At 41.7% G+C, this 18,271-nt stretch overlaps 1 protein-coding gene across 1 annotated transcript in view; it reads right to left on the reverse strand.

The window, feature by feature from the left end:
* The window catches only part of LOC145394143 (transient-receptor-potential-like protein), a gene marked incomplete at its 3' end in the record, with an annotated part of 163,912 nt that overhangs the window by 44,798 nt on the left and 100,843 nt on the right, over positions 1–18,271 (reverse strand). The window contains exons 5-8 of the mRNA XM_080268123.1: positions 9,445–9,617; positions 4,266–4,391; positions 3,245–3,364; positions 1,017–1,228 (exon numbers count right to left, since the gene is read on the reverse strand). Coding sequence (XP_080124249.1) covers positions 1,017–1,228; positions 3,245–3,364; positions 4,266–4,391; positions 9,445–9,617 — 631 coding nt within the window. The remainder of the gene's footprint in view (positions 1–1,016; positions 1,229–3,244; positions 3,365–4,265; positions 4,392–9,444; positions 9,618–18,271) is intronic.

Below are 18,271 nucleotides of genomic sequence, written 5' to 3' on the forward strand. Positions count from 1 at the left end.
GAAGCTCCAAACCGTGACAAGCGTTTGATACTAATATTTCATGTTTTGTCCAGATTGACATTCTTTGAGGGGGTGTTTTGGCAGTTTTCGTACTCCTGCGTTGAATGAAATGTGGGTGGCAGATTGCGTAGATTTTTTTTCCACGTGTGTGTGTGTGTGTGTGTGTGTGTGTGTGTGTGTGTGTGTGTGTGTGTGTGTGTGTGTGTGTGTGTGTGTGTGTGTGTGTGTGTGTGTGTGTGTGTGTGTGTGTGTGTGTGTGTGTGTGTGTGTGTGAGAGAGAGAGAGAGAGATTGATGTCCTCTGATGGGGTGTGTTAGCCATGTTTGTGTTACTGCGATGGGGAAGGCACCATACTCCCGTCATCTCTCCTCTCTCCCTACTTCCCTCCTACTCTGTTCGTCTTTGCACCACGCTCTATTCTTCCATCCATCCATCCATTCTTCTATCCCTCTGTCAGTCTATTTATGTATCAATCCATCCTCCATCCTGACCTTTGATACAGAGGCTATGAATGGTGGTTTTATGACCTTAACTGAATCCAGTTGCCAACCATCCATTCATAATCCATCCAATCCAACCTTCCATCCATCCATCCATCCATCCGTCCATCCATCCATCCATCCATCCATCCATCCATCCATCCATCAGTTACTGTTTCATCCAATCAGTCAGTCCTTTCAACAATCATTCAATTAATCAGTCAGCCCATCCCCACCAGTGATATATAAACTTCATGAATGGTGAAACTGTGACCCTGGCGAGGCGTGTCCGGGCATAGTGGAGTCTTTATCACAGCGTTGTCTACATCCATCCATCGTCCCTCTCTTCCACCATCCATCCATCCATCCCTCAGTCAGTTCGTTAGTCAATATATCAGTCAGCCTACGACCCAACCAACCAGCCAAACAGCAAACCAAGCAACCAGTGAATCCACCTGTCCCTCTTCCATCATCGTATCCATCCATCCATCCATCCATCCATCTATCTATCTATCTATCCATCTATCTACGCCTCACCTGTGATAGATAAACTTCATGAAGGGTGACCGTATGACCCTGCCGAGGCGCGTCCTTGGGCAGGTGAGGTAGATGAGTGCAATGATGGGCATGCACACGATGATCGCCAGGCACAGTAGGATCTTGACTACAGCGTTGCGGCGCCGCCAGATGGGGAGGCCTTCGTGCCAGACCGAGGTGAGGAGTTGCTGGCAGTTGGGATGCGCCACGAACTGAGGATAGATGGATAGACAGATGGATAGATAGACAGATATATGTAACATGGATTGAGGTTAATTATTTGGACATTTGTGCCAGATAGAAGATTTGATGGTAGATAGATAAATAGATAGATAGATGAATGGATAGATAGATGGATAGATAGATAGATGGATGGATAGATAGATTGAATGACATGGATAGAGATTAATACTTGTGGGTGTATAGGGAGACCTTTGTGCCAGGTAGAGGTGAGGAATTGGCAGATAGATAGATAGAGATAGATGGATGGATAGATAAACAGATAAATATAACCTGGAAAGATAGATTGACAGTGTTCGGTATATGGGGAGTTGATGGCAGCTTGGGTACGCCACGAACTGAGGATAGATAGAGAAATAGATAGATAAAAGGATGGAAGGAGGGATAGTTGAACAGACAGATAAAAAGGAAATATTAGAGTGGCAGGGGGAAAGATGTCACATATCCTGGAAGAAATAATGAAGGGGAGTGAAAGGCTAAGACCGAGGGAAGATGGGGAGGAGATGGAGGAAGAAAACGATGCAGTCAGTCAATGAGCCAATTTTGTTTCATGAAAAGCTTTATAATGTAACTTTTTATAATGTGTTAGGTCAATATATGCACAGAATTTAGCATAAAAAGGCACATTATTTTGAGCATATAGTGTCATTTTCAGTTAGGTTCTTAACACCAAACACATTTTGCAAAACAGTAATAATTTCTTCAGCAGTAAAGGGTCTGGTCAGGTGTGTTAAATAGAACGAATTTTTGATATGAAATCTACGTTGTTTTAGCCTCATTAAATAAACAAATCGTAATTCAGTTAATCCTCTTGTTAAAATCCATTAATCCACACATTAGCAAGCATCGAGATTACTTTCCCAGGATTTCATGTACAGTATCTTTGTAACAGATTTATGGTAACCTAGTACACCCTGTTTAAATATTATATAAATCTTCATTAAATCATAATTAAGGCCTATAAAAGTACACCTAATAGATTTGGAACAGGACTGTCTATCTATCTATTGCCAGACACCTTAGTCCCATAAGGGGTGGCCACAAACAAATCGCCTTCATGTCGCTCTGTCTCCCGTCATTTCACTGCCCTTCCCCCCAGCTTACAGGTAGGCTACAGTACAAGAATTTATTATGGTCAGTGTTCCCAGACTTTCTTAAAATGGAGTTCAGTTTATCATCACAAGTAATGTACAGTTCGCTTCATTATAAAACGTATTTCTAGTTGGTATTATTTATTATCATTACCACTATTGCAGTCAGTAATAAAACCAAATATTTATAGTCCTTATTTGACTTGGAAATAGTATCATTAGGTATTGCTGTGGGTTAGGCAGGTATATAGTTCTTTCACCAAAACTTGGAGATTTTCGTCCTTGTGCACCCTAGTTCACGTAACTCAGTGGCCAAATAAGACTATACTGCGGCTCTAGATACTTTCATGGCACTTATTCGTGACTAGCATGATACTGTAGTTCTATTCTCTTGTTATAGCATAGGGTTCAAGATGGAGAAAGAGCAGTTTTACGCCCAGTTAAAGTGAACGGAGTATTGTAGTCTTTAAATGAGTACAGATTATTGCCAGACTCTTGTGTTAAGATGGTAATTGGGATAAACAGTGAAATGAGGGATAGAGGGAGGGATTGATGGATAGGTAGACAGAGTGAGAATGGAGAAGTGACAGAAGAGATGATTGAGTGTGTGTGAGAGAGAGAGAGAGAGAGAGAGAGAGAGTGTTAAGCGTGGGTAGTGCGTGTGTGGATGTCTCCTAGGTTTCCCCTTCCCCCTCCCATCTCCCACCTCCCATTCTCCTTCTTCCCCCTCCCCCTGCTCCTTCACCTCCCCCTCCCCTCCCCCACCCACCTACTTCTGATCTTGCAGCTTGAGTCCGGGAAGCTTCATTGTGTTGGGGGGTCTTCTTCTCTCTCTCCACCCCCTCCCCCTCTTCCCTCCCCCTCCCCCTCCCTCTGCCTCCCTCTCCCTCCACCCACCTGCTTCTGGTCGTACTTGAGGGCCAACTTAAGCCTGGACAACTTAAGGGTGTGGGGGTCGTCATCGCTGTCGGAGTCGTCGGAATCTTCCTCACTTCGGCGGTTTAGCACAGCAATCACCTGGGAAGAGGAAGAGGAGGAGGAGGAGGAGGAGGAAGAAGAAGAAGAAGAAGAAGAAGAAGAAGAGGAAGAGGAGGAGGAGGAGGTTATGGAAAAAAGTAGAGGAGAGAGAAGGGGGAGAGAATAGGAAGGCGAGAGAGGAAGGGGAGAGGGAGGGGTTAGGGAGAAGAGGGGATGAGAAAGAGAGAGAGAGAGAGAGAGAGAGAGAGGAGAGGAGAGGAGGAAAAAGGAAATTTGAGGACGGAAGAATTGGTAATGGGAGGTTGAAGGGAAGAAGGATTTTTAGGACGAGAGAGAAGGAAGTTTGGAAGGAAGCAAGGAGGGAGGGAAGGGGGAGGTGAGAGGGGAAGGAGGAGGAGAGAGGGAGGGGAAAGAAAAAGGAAGGGGAGGTAGGTAGGATGAGGGAATGAGGAGGGAAGGAAAGAGTGGGGTAATAGGGAGGGAGGGAGAGGAGAAAGGGAGAGTGGAGGGGAAGCAAGGAGGGAGGTAAGAAGAAGGAAGCAGGGAGGGAGGAGGAAGAGTGGGAAGGAGAGGGGAAAGAGGGAGGATGGGAGGGAGAAGGGGAAGGAGAGAATGGGAAAGGGAGGCAAGGGTGGAGGGGAAGTAAAGAAGGAAGAGAGTTAGGATGGAAAGAGAATGAGGAAGGGAAAGGAGGGGGTGATGGGGAGCAGGGAAAGAGGCAAAGGATGGGAGAGAGAGAGAGAGAGAGAGAGAGAGAGAGAGTGAGAGTTAGTATTCCCTTACCATGCAAAACTTAAAATATTCATAGTTTTGAGTTACATACACTATCTCTAAGACATTTGTAGTGTGTGTGTGTGTGTGTGTGTGTGTGTGTGTGTGTGTGTGTGTGTGTGTGTGTGTGTGTGTGTACGTTGTTTACTGGCTTGTGTACGTTATTTACCTCTTGCGTGGACCGACACTGGTGCAGGAGGTCACAGGTATATTTCTTGCACTGCTCACTCAGCTCCAGGTACGTGTCCTTAAATTCGTTCTCCACCCTTGCCAGACGCTCCAACTCCCACGACAGCTGATAGATAGACAGATAGATAGATGCAGTAGATAGATACATAGGGAGAGAGATTGGGGTGGTCAGTAGATAGAAAAATAGCCTTACGTGTTTTTCCTTCTACTTGATATCATTCCATGGCTCAGACTCCCTTGATAGCTGCATGGGAGAGAGACAAGATAGATGGAGAGATAGATATATAGAGAGTTAAGGGGAGGCAGATAAATGGAGAGATAGATATATAGATAGGTAAGGAAAGACAGATAAATGGAGAGACAGATATATAGAGAGTTAAGGAGAGAGACAGGTAAGGCGGCCAGGTAAACAGACGGATATGATTCTAGGTCAGTCCTTAAATATTTCCTTAATTCTCGTCAGCTCTCCAGTTCCCACTATAGTTGCACGGGAGAGAGGCAGGTAGATATAGATGGATAGATAGACTGATAGATAGGTAGGTAGATATGTGGGCAGGTAAACAGAGATAGGTATGTGTGCATGATCTCAGTTCTCTCCAAGCGCTCCAGCATCCACAAACGCAGCGTGGGCTAGATAGACAGACAGATAGATAGGTGGATAGATGAGTGGATAGATAGATAGATAGATAGACACAGACAGACAGGGATAGTAGTTAGGCAGGTAGGTAGGTAGGTAGGTAGGCAGAAAGACAGGTGTGTGTGTACTTAAGATTCTGTACCTGCCCAGGCTCTTCTAATGCGACAAATGGAGAGAGAGAGAGAGAGAGAGAGAGAGAGAGAGAAAGTAGATAATAAGGAGGATTAGACAGATAGATGGGTAGGGCTAAGTATAGATCCTTAATTCCGTTCTTAAACCTCGCCAGGCGCTCCATTTCCCACGTTAATTAATAGGGGAGATAGATAGATAGATAGATAGATAAACATGGATAGACTGAGGGAGATCGATGGATAGGCAGTTGGGTAAAGAGATAGGTATGTAGGTAAACTTATTCTCTTTCTCCTGCGATAGATGCAAGGATAGATAGATAGATATAGGCTTATAGATAGATAAGTAGGTAAAGAGATATATAAGTAGGTGTCATGCCTTTCAACTCTCTCAACACAGCACCGTCTCTAAATTCAGCTATAACTACATAGAGATAGATAGAATTAGATAGATAGATAGATAGATAGGTTGGTGGGCAGGTAGGTATAGGCAGGCAGGAAAAATAGTGATGAATCAGAAATATAAATAGGTAGTTCTTGGTACGCGTCTTCAAATTGGTTCTCCTCAAGAGTAGATAGATAGATAGATAGATAGATCCAGATAAAGGGATATGCAGGGAGACTAAGAGTAATAGATAGATTGAAGCAGGAATATTGACTAATAGATAAATTGAAGCCGACTGATTACTAGGGAGACAGAGATAAATATTATGGATAAACAGGTAGGGAGGTAAACAGGTAAACTGACAGGTAGAGAGAGAGAGAGAGAGAGAGAGCAATATGCATAAGCGAATTCAGGAAACGTAAGTGCTAATGTATTCAGCGATGGTAATGTGTGTTGCAAAGGGTGTTTTTGTCAATAATTATTTTGACCGACGTACGAGCATACCCAGAATTGTCCAGAGAGAGACATTTCAGTATTTTGTCCAAAGTATTCTGGTATTTTGATAAGTGGAAGAGATTTGTCCTGCACTCCGGTATTATGGCCAATGGAAGAAGTTGTGTCCGGGATATTAGCCTGTTGTCGGAAGAGATGTAAGAAGTTTATTTGATATATTATGTTTTTGTCTGGTGTAATAAATTGCCCAGTATTCCAGTAATTTGTCCATATGAGATGTAAGGAAGTAGGAAAGACGCGTTCTTTGCAGAAATTCCTTGCATTTTTTTTTTCAATTAAACTCCACTAACTTGAGACTCTCTTTGTTTGTGGGACGTTGGCCTTTGCTACTTGTGGAAACCTATTAACCCTTGACCTCTTTGTTGATTATTTTTGCAATTTCCAGACGATTTTATTCAGTATAGGAGAGCACGCAGTGAAGGGGTTAATGAAAGCCACACCCAGTCCTCCGAGTTACAGAAGCCTATCTTAAAACTGAACAAAATCGTCTGAAGGCAGCAAGAATAAAATGATATGCGTTTTTGGAGGAAAAGGGTTCTCTCGCGGATGAACTGAGGAGCATTATAAGTGGCATCGTAGAGTTCGTAGCCCATTATTTTATTCATGGCGATTTGTTATGGATGTTACACTTTAATTATCTCCAGGTATTATTCATATAGTTTTGGTATCGACAAAATTTGTTTCAGTTACGTAGGAACGGAGAGAAAGATGTAGTAGGCAAAATAAATCGCTGATAAAGTCAAAAGTTTCCCAAAGCGACTAGAAATACAGCACCTACACAAGTACAGCATGACCCAACGACCTCTGTTTCACTCATAAGGGACGAAACAAAACAGAAACACCAGGTGGATATTTCAGTAAGTAACGATCGAATAATTCCTATGACTGCAATTTACACGTATCATTTATATAGTACAAAAACAATATCAGGACTTTTTTTTTTTTTTCGATGTTAATTTCACCAGGAAGAAATATTGGAATCCGTCTGTACATGATTACCTTTTCGACAGGTAAGGTGTGATGTGGAGAGGTACCAGGTAGATATTTGTTGAGGGGGAAACTATAATTTTTACTGGAGTTATTAAAGTTCTGTAAAACGAGTGATAGTCTAAGCCAAGGAGATAATGAGAGTGAAGTTGTTAGTGTATCATACGTAGCGTCTTTCTTGGTGAAGATCTGGTGACGAGGCGTTGTGATGGTTGCGATATTACGTGATTTTTGGTGAAGGTGATGCTGTCAGGAACGTGATAGGATTTCGAATTTGAACGCCCTGAGGTGACTAAATCCCCGCCTGTCTGTCGTTAAGTACAAAGATAGTAGTAATCATCATCTCTGGAGTGTATTTTATTTGCGTTTGTTGTTGTTGAATTTGATGATAAAATAACCAACATTTACTAATTACAGTCTAGTGGTAGGTGAGAGCGCCCACCATCCATTCAGTGTGACTCTTTATTGATCGATGATTCGTGTGGTTTTCTGTACAGGAAGTCATTGAAAACGCTGGGTATTATTCCATCAAGTGAACGCCTGGTGGTCTAGTGGGTCAAGGTGATTCGACGAGATTGTGTGTGTGTGTGTGTGTGTGTGTGTGTGTGTGTGTGTGTGTGTGTGTGTGTGTGTGTTTCTAAGAACAGAAATAATAAACAGTTTAGCGATGAAGGGAAGGGGTGTTTAGGTAATAGGTATATATAGAGGGATGGAGGGTCGTAGATTAGATTCGCTCACTGACGCAATTACCATAGAAATAGAGGTGAGGGAGGCAGAGAGAGGCAACACAGTAATTTAGTAAGGGTGAAAATAGCTTAGCATGGGAGGAAGAAATATTATGTTCTATAGGCTATGTTTAGGCATTTTTATACTTTTAGAGTTTATAGGGTCGGTTTTGGAATTATCGTAGAGCCAGGTGTCTATCTATATGTCTGTCTATCTGTCTATCTGTCTATCTGTTTATCAGTCTATATCTGTCTATCTGTATCTATTTATCTATCGATCTATCTATCTACCCATCTATCTATCTATATATCTGTCTATCGTTGTGTCTACCCATCTATATATATTTATCCATCTTTATATCTGTATCTATCTATCTATCTATCTCATTCTCTATCTGTCTGTCTGTCTTTGTATCTGTCTATCTGTCTATCTATCTATCTATCTGTCTGTCTATCTAGAGAACTTATACCAACGGGAGACTGCTTTGTCTGGGAGGAAGTATTACGCATATTCCATCGGCCTTGTTTTACCCTTCACTCATTGAATGTAGTTAGTTATCAATCACTTTTACTAAAAAAAGGTCGATTTTTTTTTTTTACCATATGGGGCACCTGTTCGACAATCCTCTCCTACGCTGAATAAAAATCGTCTGGAGGCGCCAAGACAAAAATAATTTAATCGTAGTGAAGACGTTATTTATTTTAACAGATTAATTTAGATGTAGTTGAAAAGAAGAGGATTATTTTAAAGGGAATTATATCATTTAGGTATCCACTCATTTCCTGACTCATCCAGTCATTTTCTCACTCATTTCCTCACCCATCCAGTCATTTTCTCTCATTTCCTCATTTCCTCACTCATCCAGTCATTTTCTCTCATTTCCTCATTTCCTCACCCATCCAGTTATTTTCTCTCATTTCCTCACTCATCCAGTCATTTTCTCACTCATTTCCTCACCCATCCAGTCTTTTTTGCACTCATGTCCTCACTCATCCACTTATTTCCTCACTCAATTCCTCACTCATCCAGTCATCATCTTACTCATTTCCACACTCATCCAGTCATTTTCTCACTCATTTCCTCACTCATCCAATCATTTTCTCTCATTTCCTCACTCATCCAGTCATTTTCTCACTCATTTCCTCACTCATCCACGTATTTGCTCTCATTTCCTCACTCAGTCATTTTTTTCACTCATTTCTTCACTTATCCACTTATTTGCTCACTCATTTCCTGTCATATCCACCGATGTTATCACTTATTTCCTCACCTCTTCACGTATTATCTCACTCATATCCCCACTCATCCACTTATTTTCTTACTCATTTCCTCAACACTGATTTTCTTATTTACTCACTCAGTTCATCACTTATCCACTTATTTCCTCACTCACTGCCTTACTCATCTACATATCTCCTAATTCATTTCCCAACTTATCTACGCATTTCCTAACTCATTTCCTCACTCATCCACATGTTTTCCAGTTTCCTCACTCTTCCACCTTATTTCCTTACTCATTTTCTTGACTCATTTCCACACTCACCCACGTCCTTCCTCACGTATCCACAATTCTCTAGCTCATTTCCTAACTCAGTCACTTGTATCCTAACTCATTTCCCTACTCTTCCACTAAATTTCCTCCTCCTCCTCGTCTTCATCCTCCTCCTCCTCCTCCTCCTCCTCTCCACCCACTCCCTCCACGAACTTTCACACTTCTCCTCCTACCCACCCACTCCCGCCATGAAATTTCCTCCCCCGCCCGCCCACTCCTGCCCTCACCCACCCTGAAGGCGGCGAGTATAGGGTCCTCCGAAGTCAGCGATATCCAGGCGGGGGAGGCGAGGGCGCGGTAGGTGTGGATCCGCCGCAGGGAGTACCGCAGGGAGTCCGCATGGAACCCCTCCGTGCACTGGCGGCAGCTGCAGGAGAGCGGGTGCGGCTTGTCGATGTACGCGCCTGTGGGGGAGAGAGAGAGAGTTAGAGAAAAGTGTGTGTGTGTGTGTGTGTGTGTGTGTGTGTGTGTGTGTGAGTGAGAGAGAGAGAGAGAGAGAGAGAGGGAGGGTGTAGGCGCCTGCGGGAGAGAGAGAGAGAGAGAGAGTGAGTTAGAGGAAAGTGTGTGTGTGTGTAATTCACCGGGTCGGTCAGGATCACTTGATGGTCGTGATCGTCAGCTTTTACCCTCCCGGAAGGGAGCTGAGAGCTCATATAGTCCGATCTAAGGGCAAGGCTGTGACCTTCATACACGCACACACCCATCCCCTTGCTCAAGGGGGACAGTAACCGCCCACTTCGTCAGTGAAACTTTTCGCAACCTGAGCGAGGCACGAACTCCCGTCTGCCAGATGGCAAGCGAGAACGCTACCACTGAGCCAGCGAGCGGTGTGTGTGTGTGTGTGTGTGTGTGTGTGTGTGTGTGTGTGTGTGTGTGTGTTTGTGTGTGTGAGAGAGAGAGAGAGAGAGAGAGAGAGAGGAGGACAGCAATGAAAGTGCGTGTGACTTGTAAACAGAGGCACTGTATGACGGCTGCTTATGGAGAGAGAGAGAGAGAGAGAGAGAGAGAGAGAGAGAGTAATTGGAGGGTGGAAAGAGAGAAAAATTGAGGGAAGAAGATGAAAAGGAAAAAATGCGACTTATAAACAAATATAGACAGGTGTGGCGATGATGTGGGGGATACGAGGAAGAGAGAGAGAGAGAGAGAGAAAGGAAATAAAGAGTAGAAGAAAGAGGAAGGAGGGTGAAGAGAGGAAGATAAAAATATGATTAAACGACGAGAAAAAAGTTGTTAATACGGGGGAGAGTTGAAGGAAGAGATAAAGGAACCAAAAAGGAGGGGAAAAAAGATAAAGAAAGGTGAAAGGAGGAAGAAAAATGAGATGATGACAAGGAAAAAAGTTACCAGCCGATGCAATAGCCCAAGGGAGGTTAGCGGAGAGAGAGAGAGAGAGAGAGAGAGAGAGAGAGAGAGAGAGAGAAAGGACGTGGAAAAAAAATATGCAAAAAAAGATTGAAAACAGTATTCTACAAGGACAGGATTGGAAAAAGTAACTGTAGTCTAAAATGAAAAACAGATGGATAAGAGATAGACAGTGAGCAATAAAGGCGGGAGGATAGAGAGTAACTGAGATGGACGAGGCATGTGTCATCCATCTCAACCTGAGTAAGTTGTATTAGTTTTGGTGTTGCAATCCCCCGACAATTATACTGGGAAATATAAACTGCCTAAAACGATAAAACCTGACATTTCTGAAGTAGATTAATGATGATTGCAAATACATACATACATAAATAAATAAATAAATAAATACTTAGATAAATATATATAAACAGATATATAGGTACATATAGATATTATACAGAATATTATTACGTCTACGTTTTGAGATAAGGATATCAGCAATTTCTTATGGCATTTCACCAACAAGAATTCAGCTGAGGAAAAGTATCTCAAATCCTAGGCGTGACTGAAAAAGAAATACAGTAAGCACGAGAAACAAATAAAACCTCTTCGATCACATCTAAGAAACGAAGAGGCTTGAGTTTTTGAAATCGGGTAGCTGATTGGTTGTGCCAGTGCGTTCATTGGTAACGATGTGTTTTGTATTATTTTTTTAAAGGTTACAATGGCTGATTTTGACGATCCGATTGCCCCCAAAAAGTATCCGTCTATCTGTTTATCTGTCTATTCTCTCTCTCTCTCTCTCTCTCTCTCTCTCTCTCAGATGGCCTAGATACGTGTGAAATTTCCAGTCTATCAAATCAACGCTTTGGGAGAAGTCATACGAATTCCTTAATTTTTTCCCCATGTTCAGATAGAGTCATTACTGCGATATTATGTTGATTGGACAGGAGAACTGATAATTTCACACGTATCTAAGCCATCTGATAGACTATGTAAGGCCTTGTTTTATAATTAATCTATGGAAATAACCTTATGTATGTTTTATTTGAGCAGTTTTATCTTGGGAAACATTATAATTAAAAAAAAAAAAGGACATTGTTGCTAATTAGTGCACTCACAACTAATCAGCAGTCAGCTTTCTAAAGGTTAAACCTCTATGTTTCTCAGAAGAGATCAGACAGGCTGTAGACTAAAGGAGAAGAATCTGCTTGCAAAAGGTGAAACATATGCCTGGTATCGTCTTCAAGAAAAAAAAAAAAAAAAGTCGGATTTATCTTGAGGTAGAAGGTTCATGTGTTCATGCACTGGTTTAGCAAATGGGAATGGGATTTAAAGCATATGACTGTTAACTGTACATAGATTCTTAAAAAATAGTAATGATAATAATAAGGAGACTGACGGTAATGCCACTGTAGAAAGGAGCTTCTGTCGTTTCCATTCCTGTTTGATACTCATTGCTGATGTTTGAGTCATAGGAATGTATGAAAATTTGATTGAAAGCATAAATGTATCAAGAGTGCAGCTGACTGAAATGTGCAGATCTGAGGGTCATATCACTCCTGCTTGGTTTTCAGGGTGGCTTGTCAAGTGCTATTTATGTGTGTGTGTTGTGTGTGTGTGTGTGTGTGTGTGTGTGTGTGTGTGTTTACTCGTAGCAGACGCTGTTCAGAAAGACAGGCCGCCAGGAGTGTATTTTCGTACCAGGAAAGAAAATTGTCAACGCGGTGCCCTTAGTGAAGAAAAAAGAAAAAATGTACTGTTCCCACCACTGCAAATAAACTGTGACTTATGAAGCAGTTTGTTAAAGCTCTCCAGAAAGACGGTGAAACATTTAATTACCATGAACATAAATTCCCCCCAAAAGGTGACATGAAATTAAATAGCTGGCCTTTTCGTGACCTTCTCAAAGAGCCAAACTTTTAAGAGCAAATTGAACGATATTGAGTCTGAGGCTTAGTTGGCTTTTGAAGTTGTTGTTCAGGAGTTTCAGAAAATATTTGAACTTCGGATTACAAGTATCTAGTTCAGACACTGATTGAGAGTTTACATGTTGGGATTTGAGGATGTCGAATACTCACGATCAAGGGATTTTTGAATGTTGAATATTCATGATCAAGGGATTTTTGGATGTTGAATATTTAGGATCAAGGGATTTTAGGATGTCGAATATTCACGATCAAGGGATTTTTGGATGTTGAATATTCATGATCAAGGGATTTGAGGATGTCGAATATTCACAATCAAGAGATTTTAGGATGTTGAATATTCATAATCAAGGGATGTGTAGATGTTGAATATTCATGATCAAGGGATTTTTGGATGTTGAATCTTAATGATCAAGGGATTTGTGGATGAAGAATATTCAGGATCAAGGGATTTTAGGATGTCAAATATTCACGGTGTAGGGATTTTAAAATATCGGATGAAAAAAAAATGCACCTCCTGAACTCTCACGTACAGTATTATCCCGCTAACTGTGAAAATACGGCGAAGAGCGAGATAAGCACCATCACCAGCACCTTGCCACTACGGAGCGAGGATACCAAGGGCAATAAAATGGTAGTAGAATGTCAGTATGATGGCTTACTGTTGATTCCTGAAACGTGATGAACGGGTTACAACACACACTCGAACATTAACCTAGCCACTGTTAATATGAATCCATTTTACTTTAGATTGGAAGAAAATGTAAAATGCATGTTAGGAATTTTATTTGTCCCAACTCCACAGCTTGAGAGAGAAGTAATCAAGGTACGTTACCCTTTTTCTTTTCTCTTTTCCTTATTTTACGCGTGGTCAAGAGGAGGTCCCATTCGAAAGCGTTGTCTAGCAATCGAGAGCGTCCACAAGGGCCGCAGAAAACGGTTTTAGGGCTAACTGTTGCATCGTTACAGAAATCGTAGTGTTTACTGTAGTACTAAAGTTTACTGTGAGCCTCTAGAATTAATAGTGTTTTTCTTGAATGGGACTGCATAGTTTGGCTCCACTTGTTGCAGTAATTAATGTTTTAGTGTTTGTATCTTAAGTACTGTAATATCGTAAGTACATTTTACTATATGTACTGAAAACATTGAAATACTTTTCGTTTTACACTGTCATTCTGCGTATGCTTTTTTTTTTTTTTTTTAACCGTGATGATAGACAAAATCCGTATGCATTTTGAAAGCATGTAATACTGGTACAGCGTGATACACTTTCGTAAAAGAAATAAATGAATAAAAAAAGAAAGGCAGCCCATCTTTATACTTAAGAAGGATTCAAGTATTTAAGCTGTTTACGAGAACCACATGTAACCCTCTCAAGTTGGAAAAGTCTCCCCTAAATGAAATAAAAAAATCCCCCGAAGAAAGAAAATGGAAAACTTGTCGTACTGAAGGGGTTAATCACTTCACACCGATGACGTAGCTCTCACCCTTGCTAGCACCAGACGATTTTATTTTGCTTTGGCCTGACTTATTAACAGTGGAGGGATTTTAGAGGGGTTTTTAAAGCCCCTTCAGTTAAATAAAAATCGACTGAAGGTAGCAAAAGTAATGTGGGAATAGATGTTATCGAACTGAAGGGGTTGAAAGGGGTGTATGCTGCGTGTGTGGAGTTGGAGATAGATAGATAGATAGGCAGATAAAGAGAGAGAGAGAGAGAGAGAGAGAGAGAATCGATGGCAGATAGGAGAGAAAGGAGGGATATTACAAGTGGAAGGATGAATGAAGGAACTGAGAGAGAGAGAGAGAGAGAGAGCGAGAGAGAGAGTCGGCGGCACACGAGGAGAGAAAGGAAAGCCAAATAAATGGAAGGATAAATGAAAGATAATGGAGAATAAGTAGATAGATTGACAGAAAGATAGAATAAGAATGGGATAGAAAAAAGATAGAAGAAGGATGGGATAGTGAAAAATATAACAGTAGGAAGGGCTGGGAGGAAGAGAAAGGAGGGATAGATGGATGGAATAATGAATGACGGGGGGAAGTGATGAAGGACTGATGGATAGACAAAATGGATGGGATGGATTGGGATGGATTGAAAGTATGATGAAAATGGGAAAAGAAAATGAGAAAGGATAGGTTATGGACAGACGGATGGAGAGACAGACGCACAGACAGACATATGGACGGATAGATAGACGGACGGACAGACAGACGGATAGAGGATGGATAGAAAGGAATGTGTGATGACAGTGAGAAATAAGTGACCAAGTGACGTAAGCGCATGTGGGAGGTCTGGGATTTGAGAGAGAGAGAGAGAGAGAGAGAGAGACCGTAATTATGTTGGAGGGCTGTGGTTTAGGTTAGCCATTTCATCTCTCTCTCTCTCTCTCTCTCTCTCCTTCTCTCTGTCTCTGTCTGTCTCTGTCTGTCTGTCTGTCTGTCTGTCTGTCTCTCTCTCTCTCTCTCTCTCTCTCTCTCTCTCTCTCTCTCTCTCTCTCTCTCTCTCTCTCTCTCTCTCTCTCTCACACACACACACACACACACACACACACACACACATACATACATAGATACAGAGAGAGAGAGAGAGAGAGAGAGGAGAGAGAGAGGCTGAAGCAAAACGCACCCAAACACCAGAGTAATAGACGCCATAACGAACGGGGTATATGAAGCAAAAAAAAAAAAAAAAGAAAAGAAAGAAAAAGAAGAGAAAGGAAAAAAGAAAAATCCACGGCTTAAGCGATTTAGTGTGACAGATGGGGAGTGGAATCAGATCAGGTATAGGAGGTAAGCAGCTTAAGAAAGGGGTGAGAGGCGGGTGCTGAGCGTAGAGGGAAGGGGAGCTGAGAGTGTGGATGGCGTTTTTATACGTGTGGGGAATTATCTCAGTGGAAATCGCCTGTTTGCGGCGAGAAGGAGGCTGGATCATCGTTGTTGTTGTTGTTGTATTTGTTATTGTTGTTGTATTTGGTGTTGTATTTGTTGTATTTGTTGTTGTTTTTTCGAGATGTGAACTCATTGGACTTTAGGAAATTGGACTCTTCAACCTGGCGACCTTAGAGATATTTTTTGAGATTTTGTTGAAGGATGGTGTGTGTTAAGAAAGTGAGGTGAGTGAAGTGAATGTGTTATGAAAGTGAGATGAATGAAATTGTGTTAAGAAAGTGAGATTAATGAAGAGAGTGTGTTGTGAAAGTGAGATTAATGAAGAGAGTGTGTTGTGAAAGTGAGATGGATGAAGTGTATTGTGAAAGTGAGATGAATGAAGTGTGTGTGTTAAGAAAGTGAGATGAATGAAGAGAGTGTGTTGTGAAAGTGAGATGAATGAAGTGTGTGTTGTGAAAGTGACGTGAATGAAGTGTGTTGTGGAAGTGAGATGAATAAAGCGTGAAATTGAGGAATGAAATATATTGTTGCCCAAGAAACTGCATAATAGTGACCGTAAAATGAAGTGATCGTGAGTTTCGTTGTGTGTGGGTACTGAAGCAGGGAAGGATGATGGCCACACCGTAGTCTGGCTGGGTGAACTCCTGTATTAACGAGAAGAAGAAGAAGAAGAAGAGGAGGAGGAGGAGGAGGAGGAGAACGAGGAGGAGGAGAAGGCTTGGCTTGGATTGGATTTTATTGCCGTTCGTGGCTTTGTATTTGTTGAGCCTAATGTTGGATTGAGAAGAAGGGATGTTACTAAGGAGTTCTGTGTAGTGTTGAAAATTTTGTTATTTGTGGTGAGGATGGTGTAAACAGAAAATTATATGGTGGGGGGGTTGGATCCTGTGCTGAAACCCGGCAAACAGACGAGTGCCTGAAACTGACAGCAAAATTGGACAGATAGACAGACAGATAAATAGATGGATTACAGAGGAATATTGGATAGACAGAAAAAGATAGACCGATAGATAAAGAATAGAGATAGCCAAATGATTCGAAACTGGACCATATATATCAAGAAAATAGACAGGAAAATTGAGAGAGAGAGAGAGAGAGAGAGAGAGAGAGAGAGAGAGACAGACAGACAGACAGACAGACAGACAGACAGAGAAACAAGCAGGTGATATAAACTGGATGACAGATGAGAGAGAGAGAGAGAGAGAGAGAGAGAGAGAGAGAAACAAGCAGGTGTTATAAACAGGATGACAGGTGAGAGAGAGAGAGAGAGAGAGAGAGAGAGAGAGAGAGAGAGAGAGAGAGAAACAAGCAGGTGATATAAACAGGATGGCGGGTCTCGAGAAAAGTGGGTTTATGGACAAATAAATAGAGAAATTGGAATATGACAAAAACAGAGAGAGAGAGAGGTAAATGCCTGGTACAAACAAAAAAATTGTGATAGATAGATAGATAGATAGATAGGGAGGTAGGTAGGTAGATAGATAGGCAGATAGAGTGGATATAGAGGGATAGGTAGATGGATAGATAGATAGAGATGGGCAGGTAGAAAACAGATACAGAAGGACAGGTAGCTAAGTTTATAAATAAATAAGACATACATAAGAACAACCGGTAAATAAACAAGCTTTTATCAAAGACGTATTCCCACCTTGTGGTAAAGTACATATAGATATCCACTAATAAATATGGCAGTTTCATATATAGGGACATACATTAGGATTCGTACACTACTGGTGGGGATAAAAGTTATAACAAGAAAGCGCGCAGAGAGCACATACCTCCGCCAATGTCATTGCCATTAAAAAGGATCCGGATCCGGATCACCCCCAAAATTTAATCAATTCTTTCTTGGTCCATGGCCCACATTTCCACAGTATTTCATTGAATTTCGTTGAGACCTTATGGAGATATTGTGCGGGATACTCCGGATCTGGGCCAAAATTTAATAATTTCTTCCTTGGCCCATGGCCCAGCCTTCCACAAAATTTAATCAAAATCCGTCCATAACTTTTTGAGTAATCTTGCTAACAGACAAACAAACGTACAGGCCAACTAACACGGGGTAAAACATAACCTCTTTAGAGGAGGTAAATAATAAACTCTTAGGAATCGATCCACCAAGTTTCATCTTCAGATTACTTGTGCAGGTCGGATTGAAATCTCCAGTAGACACAACCAACTTTTCAAGACGTACGTATATGGTCATAGCTCGTAAAGTACAGACAGTATGGCAATTATTACATATACGGGCATCAACTACGACACATACTTCATCTTTCTGTGTGATGTGAAGCCAATCCACATGGTAATTTCCGAGATACAGGCCCGGACGGAAAGACGAACAGAAGGACGGACAGGGGAGATATGGTGGGTATAATGAACAAAACGGGCCATAAAATTGGATAGATAGACAGATAGATAAAAGACTATAAGACTGGGCGGAGACCGATAAATAGGCAAGCCACAGAAGAGGCAGACAGACAGACAGACAGACAGACAGTAAACAGAGCTCTCAAAGCGATCAAATAGCCCTAACCGAGTGAGGTAGAGTTAGGGGAATTAGCTTACTCTCTCTCTCTCTCTCTCTCTCTCACACACACACACACACACACACACACACACACACACACACACACACACACACACACACCTGTCTCCTTTCTCCCTTAAACCCATTCCTCTGCCATCCTTTCCCTCTTCCACCTTTCCTTCTTTCCATTTTTCTCATATATTTCTCTTCCTGCCTCTCATCCTCTTCACCCTTTTCCTTTCCCTGCTTTATTATTCATCTTCCTTCTTTTCACTCACAACACATTCATTTTATTCAGCATTCATCACTCCATTTTTCCTCTTCATTCATACTTCTTCCGTCATTATTATTCACATTCACCATTCATTCA

The sequence above is a fragment of the Coenobita brevimanus genome, chromosome 26 (assembly GCF_032717465.1).
Source record: "Coenobita brevimanus isolate Jiangsu-jjx chromosome 26, ASM3271746v2, whole genome shotgun sequence".
NCBI lineage: Eukaryota > Metazoa > Arthropoda > Malacostraca > Decapoda > Coenobitidae > Coenobita > Coenobita brevimanus.